Source organism: Acinonyx jubatus, chromosome B3, assembly GCF_027475565.1.
Source record: "Acinonyx jubatus isolate Ajub_Pintada_27869175 chromosome B3, VMU_Ajub_asm_v1.0, whole genome shotgun sequence".
Lineage (NCBI taxonomy): Eukaryota > Metazoa > Chordata > Mammalia > Carnivora > Felidae > Acinonyx > Acinonyx jubatus.
This window is the reverse complement of record NC_069386.1, coordinates 57,734,986-57,760,717: the sequence shown is the minus strand read 5'-3', so window position 1 is coordinate 57,760,717 and position 25,732 is coordinate 57,734,986. Positions and strand designations below refer to the sequence as shown.

Sequence of the window (25,732 nt, the reverse complement as noted above, 5' to 3'; positions counted from 1 at the left end):
AGATTCTGCAAATTTCTTTTTCTTTTTTTTCTCGCTAGTGTGCTTTTTCTTTTTTTCTTTTTCAATGTTTATTTATTTTTGAGAAAGAGAGAGAGCATATGCACAGCAGAGGCAGAGAAAGAATGGGAGACACAGAATCTGAAGCAGGCTGTAGGCTCTGAGCTGTCAGCACAGAGCCCAACATGGGGCTTGAACTCACAAACTGAGATCATGACCTGAGCCAAAGTCAGACACTTAACCAACTAAGCCACCCAGGCACCCCAATTCTGCATATTTCTAACAGCCTACAGCAGGGATTGGACAACTAAGACCCACCAACCAAATTTAGCCCTTGCCAGTTTTTGTAACTAAAGTTTTATGGGAACATAGCCACACCCATTCACCCATTCATTTACATATTGTCAATGACTACAAATGGCACCTCTGAGAAGTTGCAATAGAATCCTACCAGCAAACCCTAAAATACTTGCTATCTGGCTCTCTGCAGAAAGTTTGCCACTCTTACCCTAAAGCACTGTGCTTAAGAATGACCCAGAGTAAATTGCTAAACCCTACCCGCAGAGTTTCTGATTCATTAAGTCTGGGGTAGGGCTTGAAAATTTGCACTTCAATAAATCCCTAGGTGATGGTGATGCTGTTAGTCTGGAGACTAACTTTGAAGTTCTGGGTGTAACAGACCAGGGAGGTTGAGTGAGAGGTATTGGTAGAAGTTACACATCCAGGAAAAGAGGATAAACCTAGGGCTCATGACACTGTCCAAAAGTGGATGGACTAGAAAAACAAGTGCCTCCAAAGAGAGACCATAAAAAACTGTCTTTGGTCTGGGTGGTGGGAGGGAAAACTGAATTGTGTATGATTAAATAAGAGAATATTCTTGTTCTTAGAAGATATACGCCAAAGAACTTAAAAAGTTACAAAGTTAGTAACTTTTAAATAGTTTGGCAAAAATAAAAAGTACACAACCAGTCAAGACATATGTGGCAAAATGTTAACAGCTGGTGAATGATGAAGGGTAAATGGATGCTCATTTTACTATTTTATTCAATTTTTCTGTAAATTTGAAAATTATCTAAATAACATATTTTAAAACAATGACCAAATAGTAATTCTAGGAATAAAAAAATAAAAATTGAAATTAGATACTCGAAGGATGTGTTTAGAACAGATTAGACACAGCTGAAAAGAAAATTGGTGAGCTGGGAGATATAAACAAATTATCCACAATGTAATAAACACTCATAAAGGTAAAAGAGAAATTGAGGAAAGTATGCAAATTATAATTACTTTTGATTGAACTACCACTGTGATGTCACAGGATGTGGGGGTAAAATGCACATTCAATGTTCAAGTACATGGAACAGTTATGAAAACTGAGTACTTACTAGGCTAGAAAGGAAGTCTCAACAAATTTTAAATAATTGGTATCAGATAGACCAGTATTTTTCCAATTAAAGACTATGATTCATTAGTGAGACATAAAATTGGTCAAACTGCAGAACACTAAAAACAAAAAGATCACAAAAGTAGCCTGAAGGGAGAAAAATAAACTATCCTCAAAGAAACTGATTTCTCAATGACAATGGAATCCAGAATATAGGAGAAAGTGATCAGGAATGTTCTGAAGGAAAACTGCCTACCTAGAATTCCACACCTTCCAAAAATATCTTCCAAAAATGACAGCAAAACAGATGTTATTAGTTAGATAAAAACGGAGAATTCAGCACCAGTCAGATCCTCACTAAAAGAGATTCTTAATGATACACTCCAGGCAGAGTGAAGGCCTAAAATGGGAGAAGAAATGAAGAGCAAAGAAAATATATCATATCTGTGCAAAAAGAGAACTTTGAAGGGCACCTGGTTGGTGCAGTCAGTTAAGCATCTGACTTCGGCTCAGGGCATGATCTCATGGTTTTTGAGTTCGAGGCCCTTGTTGGGCTCTGTGCGGACAGCTCAGAGCCTGGAGCCTGCTTCAGATTCTGTGTCTCCCTCTTTCTCTGTTCCTTCCCCACTCATGCTCGTTCTCTCTCTCAAAAATAAACATTAAAAAAAAATTTTTTTTTAAAGAAATGAACCTAAATACATAATAATGATGTCTACTTTGGTTTAAAAAAATAAAAACAATAGTAACTTAAGTAGGGAGAAAAAGTAAATAAAATTAAAGCATTCAATGGAACTGTATTATCAAGAAGGGTAAAGTTACTAACTTTAGTTTTGATCATGTAAATATGTACATTTCCTAGAATATCCTCTAAAAGAACATAAACTTAATATTTAATATCCAAACTACTAGAGGTCACAGGAGCTTCTACAGTGCTAGTGACGTTCTATCTTTTGCACTTGGTGGTGGTTACAAGACTTTTTGCTTTGTAATTATTTGTTAAACTGTATGTGTATTCTGTATACTTTTTTATACATGTTATATTTCACAATAAAAAATTGATTAATGTAGTTTACAGTAAATGAAAGGGGATGACTCATATGATTATATCAAGAGATTCAGAACAAGTATTCAATAAAATTTCAATACCCATTCATGATTTAAAAAACAAAACAACACCTGGGGTGCCTGGGTGGCTTAGTCAGTTAAACGTCAAACTCTTGGTTTCAGCTCAGGTCATGATCTCATGGTTTGGTGGATTTCAGCCCTGTGTCCAGCTCTACACTATCAGTGCAAAGATTCTCTGTCTCCCTCTCTCGCTGCACCCCACAACTCACGCTGTCTCAGTGTCTCTCAAAATAAACTTAAAAAAAAAAAACTCATAGGAAAAAAAGAAAAGTCAATCTTATAAAGGTTTTCTTGATATACATGCGTGTGCACAGACTCATGTGTATCAATATGGATAGATATTACAGGTATTCTTTTTTAAAATCAGGAATAAATAAGGATGCCCACTGTTACTTCTGAGTGATACTATGCTAGAGGTCCCAGCAACAAAATAAGGAAAAAAAGTTAGAAGAATAAGGATTTGAAGAGAAGAAACAAAACTGTATTATTCTGATGTTATTGTAGCTAAGTATATAAAAAGTTCAATAAAATCTAACAAATTATTAGGATAAGAAAACTTAGCAAATTCACTGGATACAAAACTCAATATCTACCAGTTAAGAAATGAGAAGATATGAACAGACATTTTTCCAAAGAAGACATACAGATGGCTAACAGACACATGAAAAGATGCTCAACATCACTCATCAGGGAAATACAAATCAAACCCACAATGAGATACCACCTCACACCTGTCAGAATGGCTAACATTAACAACACAGGAAACAACATCTGTTGTTGTTGGCAAGGATGTGGAGAAAGGGGAACCTTCTTACACTATAGGTGGGAATGCAAACTGGTGCAGCCACTCTGGAGAATAGTATGGAGGTTCCTCAAAAAGTTAAAAATAGAACTACCCTACAACCCAGCAATTACACTATTTACCCAAAGGATACAAAAATACAGATTTGAAAGGGCACATGCACCCCATTGTTTATAGCAGCATCATCAACAATAGCCAAACTACAGAAAGAGCCCAAATGTCCACTAACTGATGAATGGATAAAGAAAATGTGGCATATATATATATACACACACACATACATACATACACACACACACACACACACATATATACATACAATGGAGTATTACTCAGCAATCAAAAAGAGTGAAATCTTGCCATTTGCAACTATGTGGATGGAGCTATAGTGTATTATGCCAAGCAAAATAAGTCAGAGAAAGACAATACCAAGATTTCACTCTTATGTGGAACTTAAGAAACAAAATACATGAACATACAGGAAGGGGGAGGGAAGAGGAGAGAGGGAAACAAACCACAAGAGACTCTAACAATAGAACACAAACTGAGGGTTGATGGAGGGAGGTGACTGGGAATGGGTTAAGTGGGTGATGGGTATTAAGGAGGGCACTTGCTGGGATGTGCACTGGGTGTTATACCTAAGTGATGAATCACTAAATTCTATACCAGAAACCATATATGTTAACATATAAATAAAAAGATTTAAATAAAAACTTGAAAAAAACCACTATATTAATGAAAATTATGGAAATCTCTGCACTCTCACCTATTTCCTGTAAGTCATGGAAATTGGAAACGTATTGATTTTCTCCAAGTAACATAAAAGGTACAGAAATAAAGAAACATTAACATATAAAAGCTCAATGTATTTCTTTATACTGGTAACAATATAACTTAAAAATATACCATTTACAATATCAATATATAAAAGTTTTTAAATATATGTAAAGATATACTACATTTAAACATACAGTATTTACATATGTATACACATAAATTTAAATATAAGTACATCCAGACCACCAAAAATAAAGCTAACAAAAGATGTCAAGCTCTTAATGGAAAAATTGCACAAATGATAATATTTCATTGAAAAACATTAATGAAGACATGAAAAAATGGGAAAAGAGACTATGTTTATGGATAGGAATATTAAATATCCTAAAGATGTCAATTCTTCCCAACTTGATATACAGATTTAACAGATGGAAAGAGACAGATGGAAGAGGGTTAAGGAAGAAAGAATAATGAATCCATCCTGAAAAATAATAAAGTGAGGGATTTACAATTAAGACTAGGTAGAATTGGCCCCGGATAGGCAAAGACCAATGTAACAAAATAGACCCCAGAAACAAACTCATGCATATATGGAGACCTGACACACAGAGATTTTGGGTAGTGGTAAAAGGAAGGAGTTTAGAAAAAAAATGGTTCTGAGACAAATGGTTATCAATACACAGGGGGTAGAAATAGGTCCCCACTTCACACCATGAATAAATACAAGTTCCAAATGATAAAGGACTTAAATGTGAAAATCATAATTTTAACACTTAGGAAAAAATACAAAAACATCTTTATGACTTCAGGATAGGAGAAGGCACAAATTACATGCAAAAAAGACTGATTAATATAAAAATACACTAAAATTTAGAACTACATTAAAGACCCCCACAGAACATAAAAAGTCAAGCCACGCATTAGAATATATTCACCCCACTTAGAAAAAAAGATTAGTATGTAGAATATATCCAACATACAAACTACAAACCAGTAAGAAAAAGACAAACGCCCCAAGAGACAATAGACAAAAGACTTGAACAGTCACTTTACAAAAGAAATCCAAATGTCATATATTTATCAACCTGAATCATCAGGGAAATGCAAATTAAAACCCATTGTAATACCAGGTTAGCAAAATTTGAAAAATCTACAAATGCCAAGGGTTGGAAAAGACACACAACGAGAACTAACATACATTGCTGGTGAGAACATAAACTGATAAACCAACTTTGGAAAACTAGAGTGTTTCCTTAGTAAAGTTAAAGATGCACATGTCCCACGACCCAGCATTTCTACTACCACCACGGAGAAACTCTTGCACACGTGCTACAGTAGATGTGTACTGCTTATAGTGACTTGTCCATAATAGCAAACAACTGGAAAAAACCTAAAGGTGGATAAGTAAAGATGTATTGATACAATGGGATCCTATATGGGAGTGAAACTGAATAAATTACAGTTATACAAATTAACACTGGATGAATCACAAAATATTATGTTTATGTTTAGTGTTAAAAAACAGTCCCAAGGGGCGCCTAGGTGGTGCAGTCGGTTAAGCGTCCGACTTCAGCCAGGTCACGATCTCGTGGTCCGGGAGTTCGAGCCCCGCGTCAGGCTCTGGGCTGATGGCTCAGAGCCTGGAGCCTGTTTCCGATTCTGTGTCTCCCTCTCTCTCTGCCCCTCCCCCGTTCATGCTCTGTCTCTCTCTGTCCCAAAAATAAATAAACGTTGAAAAAAAAAATTTAAAAAAAAAACAGTCCCAAAAGAATATATACCATGGTACCACTATATGCAAAATTCAACAATAGCCATAACTAAATAGCATTATTTGAAGATATATTTATGTGGAGTACGATAAAGAAAAGCAAGGGCATGGTTAAAATTTTCAGAATGGTAGTTAACTCTGACACTGAGTGAGGTAAGAGAATAGGATGGAGAGGGGCACACATTCAAGAATGTTAATCCAGTTCTTGCTGGGATGGTGGATACAAGATATTTGCTTTATTATTGTTGTTGTTATCACTAAAATCATATATATTTACTCATTTGTATATGCAGTGAGACTAAGGCCAAAACAATGCTCCATTTACCACGCAATCCTTTATTATATGTTTCTAGGAATTTATCCATTTCTTCCAGAGTGCCCAATTTGTTGGCATATGATTTTTCATAATATTTTCTTACAACTGTCTGTATTTCTGTGGTGTTAGTTGTGATCTCTTACATACCATGCAATCCTAATTAAAGTCACACATAGGCATGAACACTATATAAGGACAGAGGCTCAGCAGTCATGCTGCCTAGGTTCAAATCCTGGCTAACTATCACCATTCATGTAATATTGGAAAACATTATTCACGTATATCTGAATTAGATTTCCTAACCTGTGTTCCCTCATGAATAAAATGGGATTAATAACAGTATTTACCTTCAGGGTTGATAAGAATGTTAATGAAATTACACATTATTAACATTAATATTTAAGAAAAATAACCACAAGGAAATAAGTATGATTACTTCTGGATAATGGATTTATAGGTGACAAATTTTCTTTTTTTCCCTATTACTCAAATTTTCTCCATGATATTTTGTAGTGTATAAAAATAAGTTCTTCAACAAATGGTGCTGGAAGAAATGCATATCCACATACAAAAGAATGAAACTGAATCCCTTGCTAATACAAAAATTAATCACAATGCATCACAGACCTAAACGTAAGAGCTAAAACGATAAAACTCTTATAAAACCCCATTGCCTCAGTTTAGGCAATGATTTCTTAGATATGAACCAAAAGCACTAGAGATTAAAAAAAGTAAATTGACTATCAAAATTAAAAACCTTTGTATTTCAAAGGACATCATTGAGAAGGTAAAAAGAAAACCCACAGAATGGGAGAAAATATTTGAAACTCATCAGATTCTAGTACCCAGAAAATATAAAGAAATTTTAGAACTCAACGACAGAAAAAAATTTTTAAATGGACAAAGCTTTAAATAGACATTTCTCCAAAGACATATACAAATGGACAATGAGCAAATGAAAACATGTTCAACATCATTACTCATTGGGAAAATGCAAATCAAAACCACAACGAGGGGTCCCTGGCTGGCTCAGTAGGTAGAGCATGTGACTCTCAATTTTGGGGTCATGGATTCAAGCCCCACAGTGAGCATAGAGATTACTTAAAAAAACAAAACAAAACAAAACAAAAACACAATGACTTAATTTTGACTTTACAACTACTGGGATGGTTATAATAAAAGGTGGGCAATAACAAGTGTTGGTGAGGATGTGGAGCTCTTGGAAAAAAGCCTAAAATAGTGCAACTGCTGTGAAAAACAATTTTGCGGTTCAAAAAGTTAAATGACCCAGTAATTCCACTGCTAGGTGTATATCCAAGAGAAATGAAAACATATGACACACAACTTGTACACCACTGTTCACAGGATTACTTACAATAGCTAAAAAGTGGAAACAACCCAATGTCCATCAACTGATGAACGGATAAACAAAATGTGGTACATCCATATAATGGAATATTATTCAGCCATACAAAAAAAGAAGTACTGATATATGCTACAACACTGATGACCCTTGAAAATATGCTATGTGAAAGAAGCCAGTCATAAAAGGCTACATATTTTATATTTCCATGTATAGGAAATGTCCAGAATAGGCAAATCCAGAGACAGAAGGCGTATCAGTGATTGGGACTTAGCAGCCATGAGAACTGGTAAATGACTGCTAATGGATACAGAGTTTCTTCTTGAAGTAATGAAAATGTTTGGAATTACATAACAGTGATAGTTGTACAACCCTGAATACACTAAAAATCAGTGGACTGTACTCCTTAGATGGGTGAATTTTATGGTATGTGTGTTATACTTTAATAAAGCTGTCATTAAAAATACAAACTCACATACAACATCATTAACTTTTGGGGTCTGTGTGATCTACAGAAAAGTACCTTGACTTTGATTCTAGCTCCAGTTCTTGTTAGTATTGCTATGGGCCACTCACTCAACCATTCTGAGCCTAAGGTTTTTCATATGTAAAATGAAATGAATAAAAACTATCCAGAGGCACCCGGGTGGCTCAGTTTAGTCCCAGACTCTGATTTCGGTTCAGGTCATGATCTCTCAGTTCGTGAGTTCAAGTCCCACATTGGGCTCCATGCTTATAGCGCAGAGCCTGCTTAGGATTCTCTCCCCTCCTCCTCTGGTGTCTCTCTCTCTCTCTCTCAAAATAAATAATAAACTTACAAAAAAAAAAAAAAAAGACTATCCAAATCATCTCATGTTAAGACAAAACTAGATAATGCATATAAAAAAGTGTGAACTACAAAATGCTGTACAAATTTTTCAGGTTATGTTGCTTCCATAGTTTGATTAGAAGAGTAGGGACCATAAGGTAGAAATAAAAGGTCACTTTTGTTTGTGATTTCCATAGCTTGCTTTTACTTCATTTAGTCTTACCATCTTATTGTTGCCTCCATTTTTTGCAACTTTTTTTTAGTTTTTACTATAATTTTTTATCTTTTAAGACCAAAAAGAGTAAGCAGAATTCCTAAGCAGAATTAGTGTATTGAAATAACCAGAACTAAGCAAATGGTTGGGTAAAGACTATAGCTCTTTTTGCTGCTAGGTTAAATGAATTCTCCCAAATCTTCAGTCAAGTAAGAGTCCATGACAGAAAATAATCAAGCAAAGTCATGTAGACATTTAATATTGTTACCTCCAGTGCATGGATGGGGATTGAGCATCTCCCCCAACCATTGAGATGGCAAAGAGAGTCCACAGTACTGGCACTTCCATGGATCATTAGTCTATTTAAAAACTCCTCCTGAGTCAATCCAAACAAAATCAGAGAGAGTCCATTTTCTGCAGGAAAAATAAAAGTTACCTTAAATAAATTAAGGTATTTATTACCTTATTATGGTATTACCTAATTACCTTATTACCTAATTAAGGTATTTATTATATATTACATCTAATTATGCAATACTTCAGTGCTATAATTACAAATATATGTATTTGGCACCAGGTACTACTATGACCATGATTAATCCAACATGATTTTTTAATGTTTTTAAAAAAGAGTTTTATTTTTTCAACAATGGACCACAGGGCAAATTCTCGTAAGAACAACACATCCTATGAAATAATAATAAATCTCACTTTTCTCCTTTACATTATCCACACAATCAATGCCTGGAATTTTTAACTATTTAGAGATGTCATATATCCGATTCACTAAGGTAAAACCAATAGCACGCTCTTGACACACAGAAATATAGGATTTCCAAATCTGGGGTATTAAAAAAAAACACACATAGTTCAATTGCATCACTCAATAGCTTTGTAGGAGGTTATGGCATAACTGCTGACTGAGAAATACCAAACGGGTAGTGAGACAAGTACAAGAAAAAACTAACAAGAAAACAGCCCATCTAAGAGAACCAAAAGTCAGCCTCAACCCATAAATTACTACAGAGGAATGCAGGGCTAGTGTTGCCAGATCTAATAATTTTTCAATAACAGCTAGAAATCCTCTAACTTTATGTGTTTATAATACAGTCTTCTTTAAAAGCCTAGATAGTGCAAGCCCAATAGAATGAATCTGCGGTGCACATATATATGGCCCAGAAGCAGCCAGCTTACTACTGTTGCTTGCACAGACAAGTCAAGAGGAGACTCCCTGGGATAAAACCAACCTTTACTACTCTGACACTTCTCTGACTTTAGCGTCAGAGCATTGAGCTGAGCAAAAATAACCTTAATTAAAAATCAAATAGATGAGACAACAGTACCAAGAGTAACACCAAGTTTCCCCATGAAAGACTACCACTTAGAGGACAGTGTAGGCACTAACAACACCTGAGCAGAAGTAAAACATGTTAAGAAAGCACACCTCTCAGGGCACCTGGGTGGCTCAGTCGGTTGAGCGTCCAACTTCGGCTCAGGTCATAATCTCGTATTTCATGGGTTCAAGCCCCGCATCGGACTCTGCTGACAGCTCAGAGCCTGGAGCCTGCTTCAGATTCTGTGTTTCCCACTCTCTCTGCCCCTCCCCCGCTCATGCTCACTCGCTCTCTCTCAAAAACAAATAAACATTAAAAAATTTTGTAAAAAAAGCAAGCACACCTCTTAGCAATGGGTTTCAACCTAACACGAGTTATTCTCACCTGTCAAAACAAGGCAGAGTTGCTGGTCTCCACAACTGTCTATAGGAATACACTTTTGGCCAAGGGAAAAGCACTGCAGGCCCTGGGTCTCCAAATCCCAAAGGACAATGGTGCAGCCCGTCCTTTCCACTGCCCAAGTAAACAGTGCACTGAATCCTGTCACAGACATACATTTAAGCTCAATAGGTTCCTCTTGTTCATGAATGTGCATTGTTTTCCATGATCTTCCTGGATCCCTGGTCTTGGCATGATCTTTCTGTGGAAAATTATACTGGTTGTGCATTATGTCTGGTGGAATGAAGGCCCAGCCTGGCATACTGGTACTGGGGTTACCAGATTCAGGAGACTCCAAATGCAAAATATTCTGGAACCACGGAGCACAATAGGAAACCTCCAGGTGGGAACTCTTTATTGTTTCATTCAATGATGATAGCTGGGCTTTCCAAGACCTGGAAGACAGGGTAGAACTCACACCTGTTACAGTGAAAGGCACTACATAAAACACTATATCATGAAGAAGATGCATTAAAAAAAAAAAGTGTTTACTTCTGTAAAGCCCTTTAGTAAAAAGGTAGAGTATGACCAAAAAAAAAAAAAAAAAAGGAATAAAGTAAACCCAAGAGGGAAGTTTCTGTACCTATCAACTTGAAAGGAAAACTTGGTCAGTTTCATGTTGTAGTCAGAATTAACAGGATCATCTTCATCTATCCCCTTAGGGCCTTCAACAGGCATGTCTTCTTGAGTTCTTTCACATAGTAGGTGTCCTGGGTGTTGCCTACATTTTAAAATGATAGCCATGGTCAACAATGATGATGAATCCAAATCTGTTACTACTGTTTAATATTGAGGGGAAGGGGGTGTCACATAGAAGGAACAGTATAGACAGGTTTTTTGAACAGGACTCCTTCTCTCCATTGTTTATAACAGAATGATAAAGTCAGCCCTAAGAATTTGACCCATTTGTAACCATGTGTGGTAATGGAAGTTAACTAGATTTATTGTGGTGCTCACTTCACAACATATACATATATTGAATCATTATGTTGTACACCTGAAACTAATACAATCTTGCGTGCCGATTATATCTCAATCAAGAAAAAAGAATTGGACATTTATAGGCAGTTAGCTTTATAAAGAAATAAGAACACTTACTATCTATGATAATGCAGATGTTGTGATTAAAACTTTAAAATATTTTGTTTATTTTTGAGAGAGAGAAAGAGAGAGAGACAGAGCGCGAGGGGGGCGGGGCAGAGGGAGAAGGAGACACAGAATCCGAAGCAGGCTCCAGGCTCTGAGCTGTCAGCACAGAGCCCAACATGGGGCTTGAGCCCAGAAGCCGTGAAGACATTTAACTGACTGAGTCACCCAAGTGCCCATAAAACTTTATATAAACTAAGCCTTTCAAAAACCCTATGAGGTAAACATACCCCCATTTTATAGATATGGAAACAAAGGCCCAGAGAAACAGTGGAGCGGTAACCAGGTCAATGTGACCATAAAGCCCAGGCTTTTAACCGTTCACAATACTGTCACCACAAAGTAAGATTTAGGCTGAGATCAGGGGAATGCATACCAACTAGAAAGACAAAATGTAAGTGCAGGTGTAGGTGGAAGAGTATTTGCAGAAAGAGGGTTTTTCTTTTTGTTTTGAGAAACAAAAAAAAAGGGCAAAGGTAGCTAAAGCATATTGAATGAGAAGCAAGGTGGCCTGAGATGAGACTGGAGAGGTTGGCAGGAGGCAGATGGTGCAAGACTCTATGGGCTACTAAGGATTTTTAGTTTTATCTTGTGGGGTAGGGAAGCTAAGTAAGGGTTTTAAATAAGAAAAGCAGTATGATCAGATAGAAGAGTAGCTGGGGGAGAAACAGTGGCACTTAAACCTTGAGCACTTACACTGCTATTAACCCTTTCAACAATTTGAAGATAATATGTTAACATCAAGGATTGATTTTTAAAAAGCTAGAAAAGGCAGGGGACAGGGAGAAAAGATGATGCATGGAGAAGGCAGTTTCCCATCCCCCCAAATGAAAGGTGGATACCTTGTCCCCAGGTGTTAATATCTGGCTGTTTCTCTGAGAAGATATGCATTTTAACACATCACTCTGGCTACTTTACAGAGCATGAAGTTGATGGGGTAAGAGCAGACATGGGGAGACCAATTACAAACCATTACCTTACCTTAGTTCAGGTAAGTGATGACAGTGACATGGGTGAGAATGATAACAGAGGAGTTTAGAGTAGTAGACAGATTCAAGAAACACTTAGGAGGTAGAATGATTAGGATCTGGTGACTAATTAGATATGCATCTAATGCTTAAAAGAGTTTGGAGGGGCACCTGGGTGGTTCAGTTGGTTAAGTGTCCGACTCTTGATTTCAGCTCAGGTCATGATCTAATGGTTCGTGGGTTAGAGCCCCACATCGGGCTCTGTGCTAGCAGTGTGGAGCCTGCTTGAGATTGTCTCTCTCTCCCCTCACCCTCTCTCTTTTCCCCTCCTCATGTTCTCTCTCTCAAAAATGAAACAAAAAAAAAAAAAAGAGGTTGGAGAAATAAAAAAGAAAGCAAATGGAAAATGGTCCCTGAGAAAGAAGGAAAAAAATGGAATCTGGAGCACAGAGCACAGAGGCCTTCATGGAAGGAGGGGAATCTGTTTTAATAGGAGGGAAGATGAGGAGATGGGCACAGGAAAGTAGGTTTGTAACTTAATGTGAGAAACTGAGGGAGTTCTCATTAGATGGATTCTACTTCCACTATAGAGTAGGAGACAAAGTTACCTAAGAAGACTTGGGGATAAAGGGATGAGCAGAGGTTTGGGGAAAATGGAGGTTTAAAAACACTGTTATAAAAAAATGGGCTCATGAAAAATCATTGTAAAATTTCCAGACAATACTGAGAGACCAGTTGAAGGCAGCAAATGTGAACTCACAGTGGTATCAATTTTCCTTTGTGGTTTTCTCACAAGTGCCTGGTTGCTTGGGGGCAGGGACAGAGAAGGCAGAGTGAAAAAGAAAAAAAAAAAAAAAAAGAAAGAAAAAAAAAAGATTTTGTCAGAGCAAGTGCTACCACAGAGAGGAGCAAGAGTTCAGGGCACATACAAAAAAAAGTGATTGAAATGATGAGTCACAGAATCTATGCTGAGAAGGGAAAGGAGTGGGAGGGAGTAAAGACAGGAGGAGGCTAGAGAATGAAAAGTCAATGAACTGGAAATTCCAATGAGGTCAGAGGACAAGTAAAGTGGGGGTACTTGAGTAAGTGACACAGAAAATTTGGGAAGCTGTGGTCAGGGAGTGAGAAGTGCAGGTAGTGATTTGAGGGAGGAACGGTTTCACACAAAGACAAAGCCAGGGTAAGAGTATTGGAAGAAAAGTCACTGACAATGAACTGAAACAACAGACCCTGAGTTTGGGTCCTCAACTTGCTTACAAACTCTACAGAAAACATGAAAAAATTAGAGAAATAATACAAGACTATATAACTAAGTGCTAAACTGTAGTTCAAAGCAAAAGTGTTACAGAAGTCCACAGAGGAGAAAAATTATAAAATGAATATAAAATTACAAGTTGAAGGGGTTTTAGTAAGTAAAAGCTTCATGAGAGAGGTAGATCTCAAAGGATAAAATGAAAAGGAGAAACCGACATTCTGTATCAGGGGGAAAGAAGAGCTAGAACTAGGAGTCAGGAAAGATAAAAACATTTTTAAACTTCAGAGCACAGGGGCGTCTGACTCTTGACATCAGCTCAGGTCATGACCTCACGGTTGTGAACTAGAGCCCCAAGACAGGCTCTGAGCTGACAGCATGGAGCTTGCTTGGGATTCTTTTTCTCCCTCTCTCTCTGCCCCTCCCCTACTCACACTCTTTCTCTCTCTCAAAATAAATAAATACACTTTAAAGTAAAATAAAATAAAAAATAAACTTCAGAGCACACTTAGAAAATAAAATATGCAGAAAAACTGAGAGCTTTCCTCCTAAGGTCAGGAACAAAACAGGGATGTCCACTCTTGCCACTGTTATTCAACATAGTATCGGAAGTCTTAGCCTCAGCAATCAGACAACACAAAGAAATAAAAGGTATCCAAATCAGGCAGGAGGAGGTCAAACTTCCACTCTTTGCAGATGACATGATACTCTATACGGAAAATTCAAAACATTCTACCAAAAAACTGCTAGAACTGATCCATGAATTCGGCAAAGTGGCAGGATATAAAATCAGTGCACAGAAATCGGTTGCATTCCTATATATCAATAATGAAGTGACAGAGAAATCAAGGAATTGATCCCATTTACAATTGCACCAAAACCATAAAATACCTAGGAATATATCTAAAGAGGTAAAAAATCTATACACTGAAAACTATAGAAAGCTTATGAAAGAAATTGAAGACACAAAAAAATGGAAAAAGATTCCATGCTCCTGGATAGGAAGAACAAATATTGTTAAAATGTCAATACTACCCAAAGCAATCTACACATTCAATGCAATACCTTTCAAAGTAACACCAGCATTCTTCACAGAACTAGAACAAACAATCCTAAAATTTGCATGGAACCAGAAAAACCCTGAGTAGTCAAAAGCTCTTGAAAAAGAAAACCAAAGCAGGAGGCATCACAATCCTGGACTTCAAACTGTATTACAAAGCTGTAATCATCAAGACAGTATGGTACTGGCACAAGAACAGACACTCAGATCAACGGAACAGAATAGAGAACCCAGAAACAGACCCACAAACGTATAGCCAACTAATCTTTGACAAAGCAGGAAAGAATATCTAATGGAATAAAGACAGTCTCTTCAGCAGTTGGTGTTGGGAAAACTGGATAGCGACATGTAGAAAAATGAACCTGGACCACTTTCTTACACCATACACAAAAATAAACTCAAATGGATCAAAGACCTAAACCTAAGACAGGAAGCCATCAAAATCCTTGAGGAGAAAGCAGGCAAAAACCTCTTTGCCCTTGGCTGCAGCAACTTCTTACTCAACACATCTCCTGAGGCAAAGGACACAAAAGCAAAATGAACTATTGGGACCTCATCAAAATAAAAGGCTTCTAAACAGCAAAGGAAACAATCAGCAAAACTAAAAGGCAACCGACAGAATGGGAGAAGATATTTGCAAACGACATATCAGATAAACGGTTAGTATCCAAAATCTAAAAAGAACTTATCAAACTCAACACCCAAAAAACAAATCATCCAGTGAAGAAATGGGCAAAAGACATGAATAGGCACTTCTCTAAAGAAGACATCCAGATGGCCAACTGACACAGGAAAAAATGCTCATCACTCATCATCAGGGAAATACAAATCAAAACCACAATGAGATACCACCTCACACCTGTCAGAATGTCTAACATTAACAACTCAGGCAACAACAGATGTTGACGAGGATGCGGAGAAAGAGGGTCTCTTTTGCACTGCTGGTGGGAATGCGAACTAGTGCAGCCACTCTGGAAAACAGTACGGAGGTTCCTCAAAAAATTAAAAATAGAACTACCCTACAACTCAGCAATTGCACTACTAGGTATTTATCCAAGGGATACAGGTATGCTGTTTCAAAGGGGCACATGCACCCCAATGTTTATAGCAGCACTATCAACAAGAGCTAAAGTATGGCAAGAGCCCAAATGTCCATCAATGGATGAATGGATAAAGAAGATGTGGTGTACACACACACACACACACACACACACACACACACACACACACACACAATAGAGTATTACTTGGCAATCAAAAAGAATGGAATCCTGCAATTTGCAACTACGTGGATAGAACTAGAGGGTATTATGCTAAGCGAAATCAGTCAGTCAGAGAAAGACAAATATCGTATGACTTCACTCATATGAGGACTTTAAGATACAAAACAGATGAACATCAGGTAAGGGAAGCAAAAATAATATAAAAACAGGGAGGGGACAAAAACATAAGAGATTCTTAAATATGGAGAACAGAGGGTTACCGGAGGGGTTGTGGAGGCAGGATGGGCTAAATGGGTAAGGGGCATTAAGGAATCCACTCCTGAAATCATCGTTGCACTATATGCTAACTAACTTGGATATAAATTTAAAAAAATAAAAATTTAAAAAAATATGCAGGGGTTTCTGGGTGGCTCAGTCAGTTAAGTGTCTGACTTGGGCTCAGATCATGATCTCACTGATCATGAGTTTGAGCTCTCTGCTGTCAGAGCAGAACCCACTTTGGATCCTCTGTCTCCTTTGCTCTCTGCCCCTCCTCTGCTTGCGAGTTCTCTTTCAAAAAATATAATAAAAATTAAAAAAAAAAAATTTAGGGGTGCCTGGGTGGCTCAGTCAGTTAGGCGTCTGATTTCAGCTCAGGTCATGGTTTCACAACTTGTGTGAGTTCAAGCCCTGTATCGGGCTGTGTCCTGACAGCTCATAGCCTTGAGCCTGCTTCAGATTCTGTGTCTCCCTCTCTCCCTGCACCCCCCTCCCCACTTGTGCTCTCTCTCTCAAAAATAAATGTTAAGAAAAAGTAATAAAACATTTAATAAAAGTTAAAAAAACAAGAAAATACAGTCTATTCCAGAAATTATACTAATTAAAGAGCATTCATGTAATTAGTAAATAGAGATCATTCATTTAGATTCCTAAATTTACTGGTAAGCAAACACCAGCTCTCTTTGGGTGATGTAACAGTAGCTGAGTTCAAATGCAATTTGTTCAAACAATGTGCATGGTGCAGTCTTCAGAGTTCTCTTGAAGTGTTATCAAAACATCCACAGGGGGGCACCCGGGTGGCTCAGTCGGTTAAGCAACTGATTTTTCGCTCAGGTCTTTATCTCACAGTTGGTGGGACTGACTGAGCTGACAGTGCAGAGCCTGCTTAGGATTCTCTCTCTCCTCTCTCTCTGCCCTCCCCACTTTTGCTCTCTCTCTAAATAAATAAATCAACTTAAAACAAAAACAAAACAAAAAACATCCACAGGAATGTTCCCTATACTCAAGGATCAGAGTGGCTGAGTAGGCTTTCCCCCCTCTTCATCTATCAAATTATTTTCCAAGGTAGATTAGAACGTAATTCTACATACCAGGGTATGTTTTAGTCAGTGAAAATGGCCTACTGTAAACAAGCATATGATCTGAGAAAGTGCAAATCATCTTTGTTCAAAGATTTTTTTTCTTTTTTAAGGTCAAGGCCATTTAAAAGAAAAAAACACAGTAGGAAGAGGTTCAGTAGGTATGTGAAAATGAATTTATCCTTTCTTGTGATCCAAACGATAGGCAATAAAACCCATCAAAGTGCCTTCCCAATTACTCAAGGATTTGTTTATCTCATTCATATTAAGTTAGGACCAAAAATCCTAATGGTTTTGAATGGCCCTGAAGGCCACAAGTCATAAATACGGACTAGCCTACTTTTAGATAAGTTGCAATGTACAGGTTGGGGCATTTACATATGCCTCTCACATCATACCTCTCTCAAACATTACAAAATCAGAAGCAACTTAAATATCTAAATCTAAAAGTAACACAAATAAGCCTTCAATTTTTACTAATATATTTAGACAGTAACTGGGGTGGGTCCTTCAAGGGAAACAGCTGAGGAAGTACTTAGCTGGAGAAAGCTACCTTAATATATATTATCAAAGTTCTTTAAGAGAAAAGTAATCCCCAAGGCTCCAGGAACCTAAGCCACATAAGAAGCAATTCTGAAACAGGGTAAATCCCATTTTTCTTCTACTTTAATGTAGGGCAAGGAATAAATAATGTGTAATAGTCAACTGTGCTATACTATACATTAGTACTTTTTTTTAAAACAGTGCTTGATTACTTTGTAACTTACATAAGCTATATGTAAAACATATATAAATCAAAATCAAAATCTTGATATAAAGGTAGCCAATGATCATTTGCACAATTTTACAGTAACAACCTATGTAGTTGCTAGAACATGAACTAGCTGAATAGAGAAATTAAACTGGTTTTTAAAAAAGCTAACAAGGGGCACCTGGGTGGCTCAGTCAGTTAAGTGTCCAACTCTTGATTTCCGCTCAGGTCATGATCTCACTCTCCTGAGATCAAGCCCTGAATCAGACTCCACCCTAAGCATGGAGCCTGCTTGAGATTCTCTGCCCCTCCCCCACTTGCTCTCTTAGGGGGGAAAAAAAAAAGCTAGCAAGTACATTTTTTAAATTAAACGTTTTTATTTTATTTTAAAGAGAGAAAGTGTGAGTGGGGGAGAGGGACAGAGGGAGAGAGAGAGAACCTCAAGCAGGCTCTAAGCTCAGCATGGATCCCACGACCCTAGGATAGTGATCCAAGTAGAAATCAAGAGTCCAATGCTCAACTAAGTCACCCAGCTGCCCCCTAACAAGTACGTTTTAACCTCTTAAGGCTTTATTTACCTCAACTTAGAGACGGCAGTAATTTACATACCTGAAATACAAATTTAAGTTAAGAGCAATTGCAGAGTTGGAAGAGCTTATAATCACAACATCTAGGTCCTGAGACACTTTCAGCGAAGTAAATGAAGAAACCTTGGCTGGCTCCTGTTGCTGCTCATCACACATATCTTCTTGGTGAAGTGCTAAATCCACATGAGCTACATGTCTACCATCCACAGTGTCAAAAATGTCTTTGAGTTAGAGTTAAAGAAAATGCCAGTCTTAAGTATGCCCCAACACTTAAAATACAGGATGGGATGGAGCTTACAGACTTCATCGCTGCAACCTTATGGGTATAGTAACAAAAGGAAGAGTGGACATTTGAGGCAGCCCTCATCACAGTAACCAGCTGAATGTGAAGTTGGTGGCCCAATAAACAACCTGATACAGAGTTCATTCAGCAATACTTGCTGAAAATCCACTCTGTGACAGGCTCTGATACACTGCTAATATTTCCCACTATTGTTCTACAACAGTGCTTTCCAAGAGAAATGGAATGTGAGCCATATTTGTCATTGCAAATTTTCTAGTAGCCCTATTAAATAAGTAAAAAGAAACCAGTGAAATTAATGTTAGTAATACATTTTATTTAGCCCAATATATCCAAAATATTACCATCTCAACAGGTAATTTACAGAAAAAATTGGGATATTTTACACCTTTTCATATAAGTGTTCAAAATCTGGTATTTTACACTTACAGCAAACCACAGTTTAGACACTAAATTTCCATTGGAAATACCTGATCTGCATTTAAACTTCCTAAAATTCACATTTGAGAACTTAGATATACTTAAAAGTTCTCCAATAACTGAATCAAGTATGAGCTTTCAAATTTAAAATAATTAAGTAAAATTAGGAATTCAGTTTCTCAATCACACTAGCCAATTTCAAGTGCACAACAGCCATATAAGCCTAGTGCCTAACATGCTGGACAGCACCATTCTATAACCCAGCAACAAAGATGAAGTTAATGCAACACTTTGACATTTTTACAAAAGAAATTTTAATAACGGCTATTTTATATCTAAAATAGACAAACCATCCCTTTAATTCAGAAATAAAAGTTCCAAAATCATATAAGGGGTCATTTTTCAAGTCTTCAAAACAATTTTGCTGATGATCTGATCTACAGATCTGCTGGAAACAAAAACTGTAATGTTTCCAAAACCAAATTAAAAGTAGTTAAGCAAACCATATGATTCACTAATATGATGGAATCATCATATAAGGAGATTATATTCATATATGAAAATGTATGCATCACATCATAAGCAGCCCTCTAAATCCTTTCTGGAACAAGCACATAGTAGATATTTAATAAGCATGTTTTGAATAAATGGGTAATATAGAGCATATATAATTTAAAAAGAACACAAGTTGTAATATTATGACTATGGAAAAAAGTGTATGTACTAAAAAATACTTGAATGGAATACAAAACAATATAGTTGAGTATTTCAAGTTCATAAAGATCTTTTTCCCTGAATTATACTGAAAATCTAACAATTCTACTTATATACCAGTCCCTAAAACTAAAAGCCTAAAAAAGGCTCATCCTTTAAGGCATTCTCCTCCCCTGCACATCCACATCTTTACTGCCAAGGATACAGATCCAGCCTAAACTACTCAAAACAAAGAGAATTCCTCTGCAGAGCTGCGTGTCAATAATCCTGTCCACTGCCTGTGCAGGCAAGGGTAATGTAAAACAGCTGCATACTCCAACCTCAGCATCTCTTTCAGGAAATATAAGGTGTACGATGATACATTTGTTGATGAGCAATAGTGAAGTGTTATCATGAAATGACAGAATTCTCAAAGACAATATGGAAATACCTAGGAAACAAAAGCATAGTATTTCAAACTCACTGGTCACAATTTTACAGTTGGCAATTTTGATCTTGTAAACATATCATAAACAGATCAAGTGAAGAAGAAATAGCACTTAGTCTGACTCTAGGCAGTTATTGCTCATACCCACCTAATCAAGTGGTCACTGGTAGGTAGGTAAGGGGATGAATAAAGGTAGCCTACAATATCTCTGTTCCTTCTGTTTATGGTCCGAGTCTGATAGTACACAAGAAGATTAAAGAAAACAAAAACAAAAAAAACCCTACTTATCCTGGGAACCTCACAAGAACAATCACAGATTTTTTTTTTTTTTTTAACAAGATGGGGGAGCACCTGTATGGCTCAGCTACTAGAGCATGTGACTCTTCCATTGTGAGTTCAAGCCCCACGTTGGGTGTAGAGATTACTTAAAAATTAAAAAATCTAAAAAAGAAAAAGAAGGAACCTTAAAATCAAGTGTGTCGAGTATGCTACTGCTTAAATATAAAGCCTGAATGCTTCATTTCTGCTCTCTGCAGCCTGCAGGATGAAATAAAGTAAACAGCTGGGTAACCAGTCTCGATCAGCACTATCCAATAGAAATATATCAGCCACAAATGCGAACTGCACAAGGAATTTTAAATTTTCTAGTTGCACCAAAAAAAAAAAAAGAATCAGGTGAAATTAATTTTTATATATTACTTACCCCATAATATCCAAAATAGCATTTCAACGTGTAATGAATACAAAAAACTATGAATGAGATATTTTACTTTCTGATCCTAAGCCTGCAAAACCTGGAACGTATTTAACACTTAGAGGACATCTTAATTCACATTAACCACACTTCAAATGCTCAAAAGCCTCATGTGGGTAGTGGCTACTGTACTTAACAAGGCAAATCTCCCTCCCTGATTTCATCTCTATAAGAAGTTTTCCTGGAATATATAAGATTTCACAGTGATGTCACAGACTGACCACCTGTAAATACTTACTGATATTTTGATCTTCAATGAGCTTTTGCAATGTCTCCTCACTACAGCTATACAAAATGGTTGCATCGCATCTTCCATCTTTCAAATTAAATTCATAGATAAACAGTTCATAATTCTCACTAAGAGCAAGCAGTTTGGGCTTGTCTGTTGGTGAGCTGCTCTTATGAGACTCGTCCCATACAAAGCTAAGGAAAAAGCATAGATTATTATATTCTATTATCCACAGTAATATTTACCCACAATGGTGAGGGTAGAAGGGCAGAATGAGTAAAGAACAATTCTTTAATTCATGGAGTAGTAGCATTAGTCCTATACTGGCTTTAAAGGGAATGTAAATTGCTCTGGGACTTTGCCCCTCTTCTACCTGAGCCCCCTTCAGGCTAACAATATAGGAGTGACTGGTGAAAGGGGACATGGAGCAATAAATGATGAATTATCTTCCTAAATCCTGTCTGATGAAATGTTTAAAGGAACAGTCACAAGGATAAGTTTCAGCAACCAAATATGTATATTTTTTATAAGAGGTGATGCTCAAACTTAAAGTAGGTTTTGCTAACTTAAATGTTTTCGATGACTTAAAAAGTGACTGTTAGTATTTATAGACTATGAAGACTCGAAGATGGTATATTATAGAATAGCCCTGACAAAGAGAACTTTCCATTCTGTTGATCAGAACTATTCTATATATCTGCACTGTCCAATACAGTAGTTAACAGACACATGTGACTACTGAACAGTTAAAATGTGAATAGTGCAACTGAGGAAATATTTAAAATTCACTAAGTCACATGTAGCTAATGGCTACCATGCTAGACAGCACAGTTACAGAAGTTTTACAGCAGTGTAATGATGGAAAGAGAATAATGAATGATGTGACAGCTTCAAACTAAATTAAAAAAATACAAGGACCCAATTGTGAAAACAATGGAATGGCAGGAGGCTACCATGCTGATAAAGCTTTATCGTTCAAAAAAATCTTTTTTATATACAGAAGTAGTTAAATTTTATTTCTTAAAAAAAAAAATCAGATAATTTTTTTGTCCTTATTAAAGAAAAATATTGACACATTTTATATTTCTATCTTTATACCTGGACTGATGATTTTTCAGGAACACTCAATTCCTGACTGTTTACACTGAAAATATGGAAAACAATAGGAATGGTCAAATATAAAAAAATATTAAATTAAGATATATTTAAAAGGAAGAATACAGTAACACCATTAACATCAGTAGCATATGGACTATACTGTCACATGAAAAGACAGGAAATGTTAAATAAAAATAACTATAGAATGTACAGTGATTTCAACATATAAAAAAGGCCATATACACTTTGAGATAAGTAAGCCCTGAATACTATAGATTTATCCTTATTTTTTACCCTATGAAGTACTTGAATTAAAATTCAATTCAAATAAAAAATAAATCCCTCTTAATCCTTCTTCCTTCTAGTAATTTCATGCAGTTTACAAATGCCTTCATTTCATGTGTACATGCCTTATCTTCTGTTAAGTCTCAAACACCTAAAGAGTTCTGCTTTTCTCTCATTTCTTTCTTTAGGGGACTGTGACCATAGGTACTTAAAGCAGTTGAATAAACTAACTTCCGTTATGGAGAGATTGTTCTTCCTATCAGCTAGAAATCAGGAGTAAAAAATACAAATACCAAACCGAGTAAACCAGTTGCTTATTTAACAAACACATCTCTACTGTCAGGCACTGTTACAGAACCTGGAGATTCCAAGACAAGACACCTCTTGACTACATTAAGTTTTAAAGAGGAGATCGTTTCCAAAATGTTTTCTGTTATTAAAAAGAGCCCAGGAGTGCCTGGCTGGTTCAGTCAGAAAACATACGATTTTTGACCTTGGGTTGTGAGTTCCAGCCCTATGCTGAGTGTAGAGATCACATAAATAAAACTTAAGGGTAAAAAAAAAAAAAAAAAAAAAAAAAAGCCCAAAGACTCAGAGGACACTCTCAAACTTAATGACATAAACTCTAACTCCTGTCCGGAGAGTTACACAAGTGGAAAGTTAGTACAGGATTATAACTAGGTGTTTTGTTTTGTTTGTTTTTTTCGGTCTTCCCAAATCACGCAACCTTTGCTATTTTGTTCAACTTCTGGGGCACTGCTCCTATATAACAGTAAGCGTGTAATAAATATTTGTTAAGCAATAAATGAGTGGGCAAACGAGGCTCTATCCTTGAAGAAGGGAGGCAGGCGGGGGGAAGGGTCCGTGTGTGAAGGAAGTCGCTGTTTCATGCACAAGAAAAAGGTATCAAGATGATTCAAATTAGAGATTGTCCCCAACTGGTATCTTTAAGGGATTTAACTAAAGAAAATGGGCACGGTACACAGCACAGTAATGATTAATCAACCTATGCTGAATTTATCAGCGCCCGAGCTGGGACCCACTCCAGGTTCCCTGCGGCCAGCAAAGGAGCTGAATACCTTCTCTGTTCCCACCCCCTATCACTCCCCTCACAAGGGAAGGGAGGGTGGGGCTGCAAAGCGAGAAAAAGGTTCTAAGAGGGCACCTAGATCACCTCTCAGGTGTTTATCACTCCTCTCCCCGCTACCCCCACACCCGGAGGGGAGCACTGGGGCCAGCCGAACTAAGGCTCCGGACTCCTCCCACACTGCCCAGCCTTCCCGCAGCACTTACTGCCGAAAGGGACCATTGAGGCAGCAGGCACCCCCACTCCGGCCGCTCGGCGCCAAGGAAAGCACTTGCAGGCTGCCTGCAGCTGTTAGGCTCCCCAGAACCTCCTGCTCTCTGTGCAACTGTGCCCGGGATCCCAGCCGCCGTGTTGCCTCCGCTGGGACTGGCACCAACAACATAGGTAGAACCCGCTCCATGGCTTTAGAGCTGCAACTGCCCCAGCTAGCAGCCTTGCCGGCTGCTTCTTCTGCAGCCATTTTGGTCCGGCCATTTCTTCCGGTCACCTGAGCCGATCTGCGTCCTGGGCATGCGCAGTGTAGCCGCCTCGCTCGCTGTCTCGTGACTCCGGCATAGACAGCTGAGCTGTCTCCGCTGATTGCATTTCTCGCCTACGGAGGCCGGCACCAACCTGTCCCACAAAACTGCATCTGCCTTTTCCTCAAGCCTGTTTGCTTAACTACCGTGAAAGAATTAAGGACCACATTTAGCGGCTTAAGGCAGGCTGCAGCAACTTCACTCGCTCTGGGGCATTACCCTCTGTATTTTTACTCTAAATGCTTTCCATCTGTTGGAACCCGGTTTCTGCCTCTCTCTGCCTCTCTCTCTCTCCTTTGCTTTTACTATCCTACTGTTATTTTCGCTTACAGGACCTGGGTGGTATCACGTCTTTGGTAATGTGGACTGCTCTCTTGTTGGGAGTTGACCTGAATGTTGAAGTCAAATAATATCCATTGTAAAGGGCAAAGAAATAGGGTAGTAAAGGTGGGGTGGTGGTAGAGTTTCTGTATCATTACTAGTCTTTTATCAAGGAAGTATGATGAAAGATCTTCAGAGCTGGAGCAGGACAGAGAGGGTGAAGAAGAGGTGTGTAATAGAAATTTGGGAAGGTCTAATAAACATCACTATTTTAACACATTCACACACAGGTAACCAAAGGCCAACTCCTCCGTTTGTGCTTTGATTCACATCCTTCTCACATCCTTCTTGTTCTAAGACTTTGAGTGTGTAAAATTTTTTCTTCTGCATTGCTTTCTCCCCTTTATTGGGGTGTTTGACATTATACCAAGTCCACAAGATATTCTTAAAAGAAATCCTCCCTTAATGTACACAGACCACTACCTGCTGTCGTTTTTATATCCCCTTAAGAAAATTCTTAGTTGACTCTTCTTAACCATCCTCCCCAAGCCCTATTTTCCTTGTTTTTCCCCCCACTTCAGTATGGGGCACCCACCATTCACTTTACTTGAAGTCATCCAAGTAACCACGGTTATCAAGCCTATCAACCCCCACTGTTACCAAGCCTATCAGCAATGTCTGCCAACTCTTACTTCCAAGACCTACTCCAAATTTCTTCTCTGCTTTCTCTGCCCCTGCTCTTCAAGTTTTGCTTGAACTGATGGAAGAAACCTCTGAACATTTTTCTCTGCTTTCTCCCTTCTTCCTCTAACAATAAGCAGGCCAGAGTGACCTAAAAGTGAAGTCACATCACTTTCCAGTTTAAAATTTGGACTTCCCATTAGTTAAAATTCCAATATTTAAGTCATGGCTTATAAATCTATACCTT

The 25,732-nt window shown here is 37.6% G+C and overlaps 1 protein-coding gene across 2 annotated transcripts in view; it reads right to left on the bottom strand.

Annotated features, from left to right (window-relative positions):
- SPG11 (SPG11 vesicle trafficking associated, spatacsin) overlaps positions 1-24,462 on the bottom strand; it is an 86,095-nt gene extending 61,633 nt beyond the window's left edge. The window contains exons 1-7 of one of the 2 annotated variants that reach the window (XM_015064823.3): positions 24,172-24,462; positions 21,505-21,689; positions 20,291-20,515; positions 18,673-18,871; positions 10,910-11,047; positions 10,273-10,721; positions 8,823-8,968 (exon numbers count right to left, since the gene is read on the bottom strand). In XM_015064823.3, the coding sequence (XP_014920309.1) occupies positions 8,823-8,968; positions 10,273-10,721; positions 10,910-11,047; positions 18,673-18,871; positions 20,291-20,515; positions 21,505-21,689; positions 24,172-24,425 (1,596 nt within the window). In that variant the 5' untranslated portion in view covers positions 24,426-24,462. The remainder of the gene's footprint in view (positions 1-8,822; positions 8,969-10,272; positions 10,722-10,909; positions 11,048-18,672; positions 18,872-20,290; positions 20,516-21,504; positions 21,690-24,171) is intronic. The other variant, XM_053224076.1, reaches the window with a different exon arrangement.
- Positions 24,463-25,732: the final 1,270 nt, after the last annotated feature.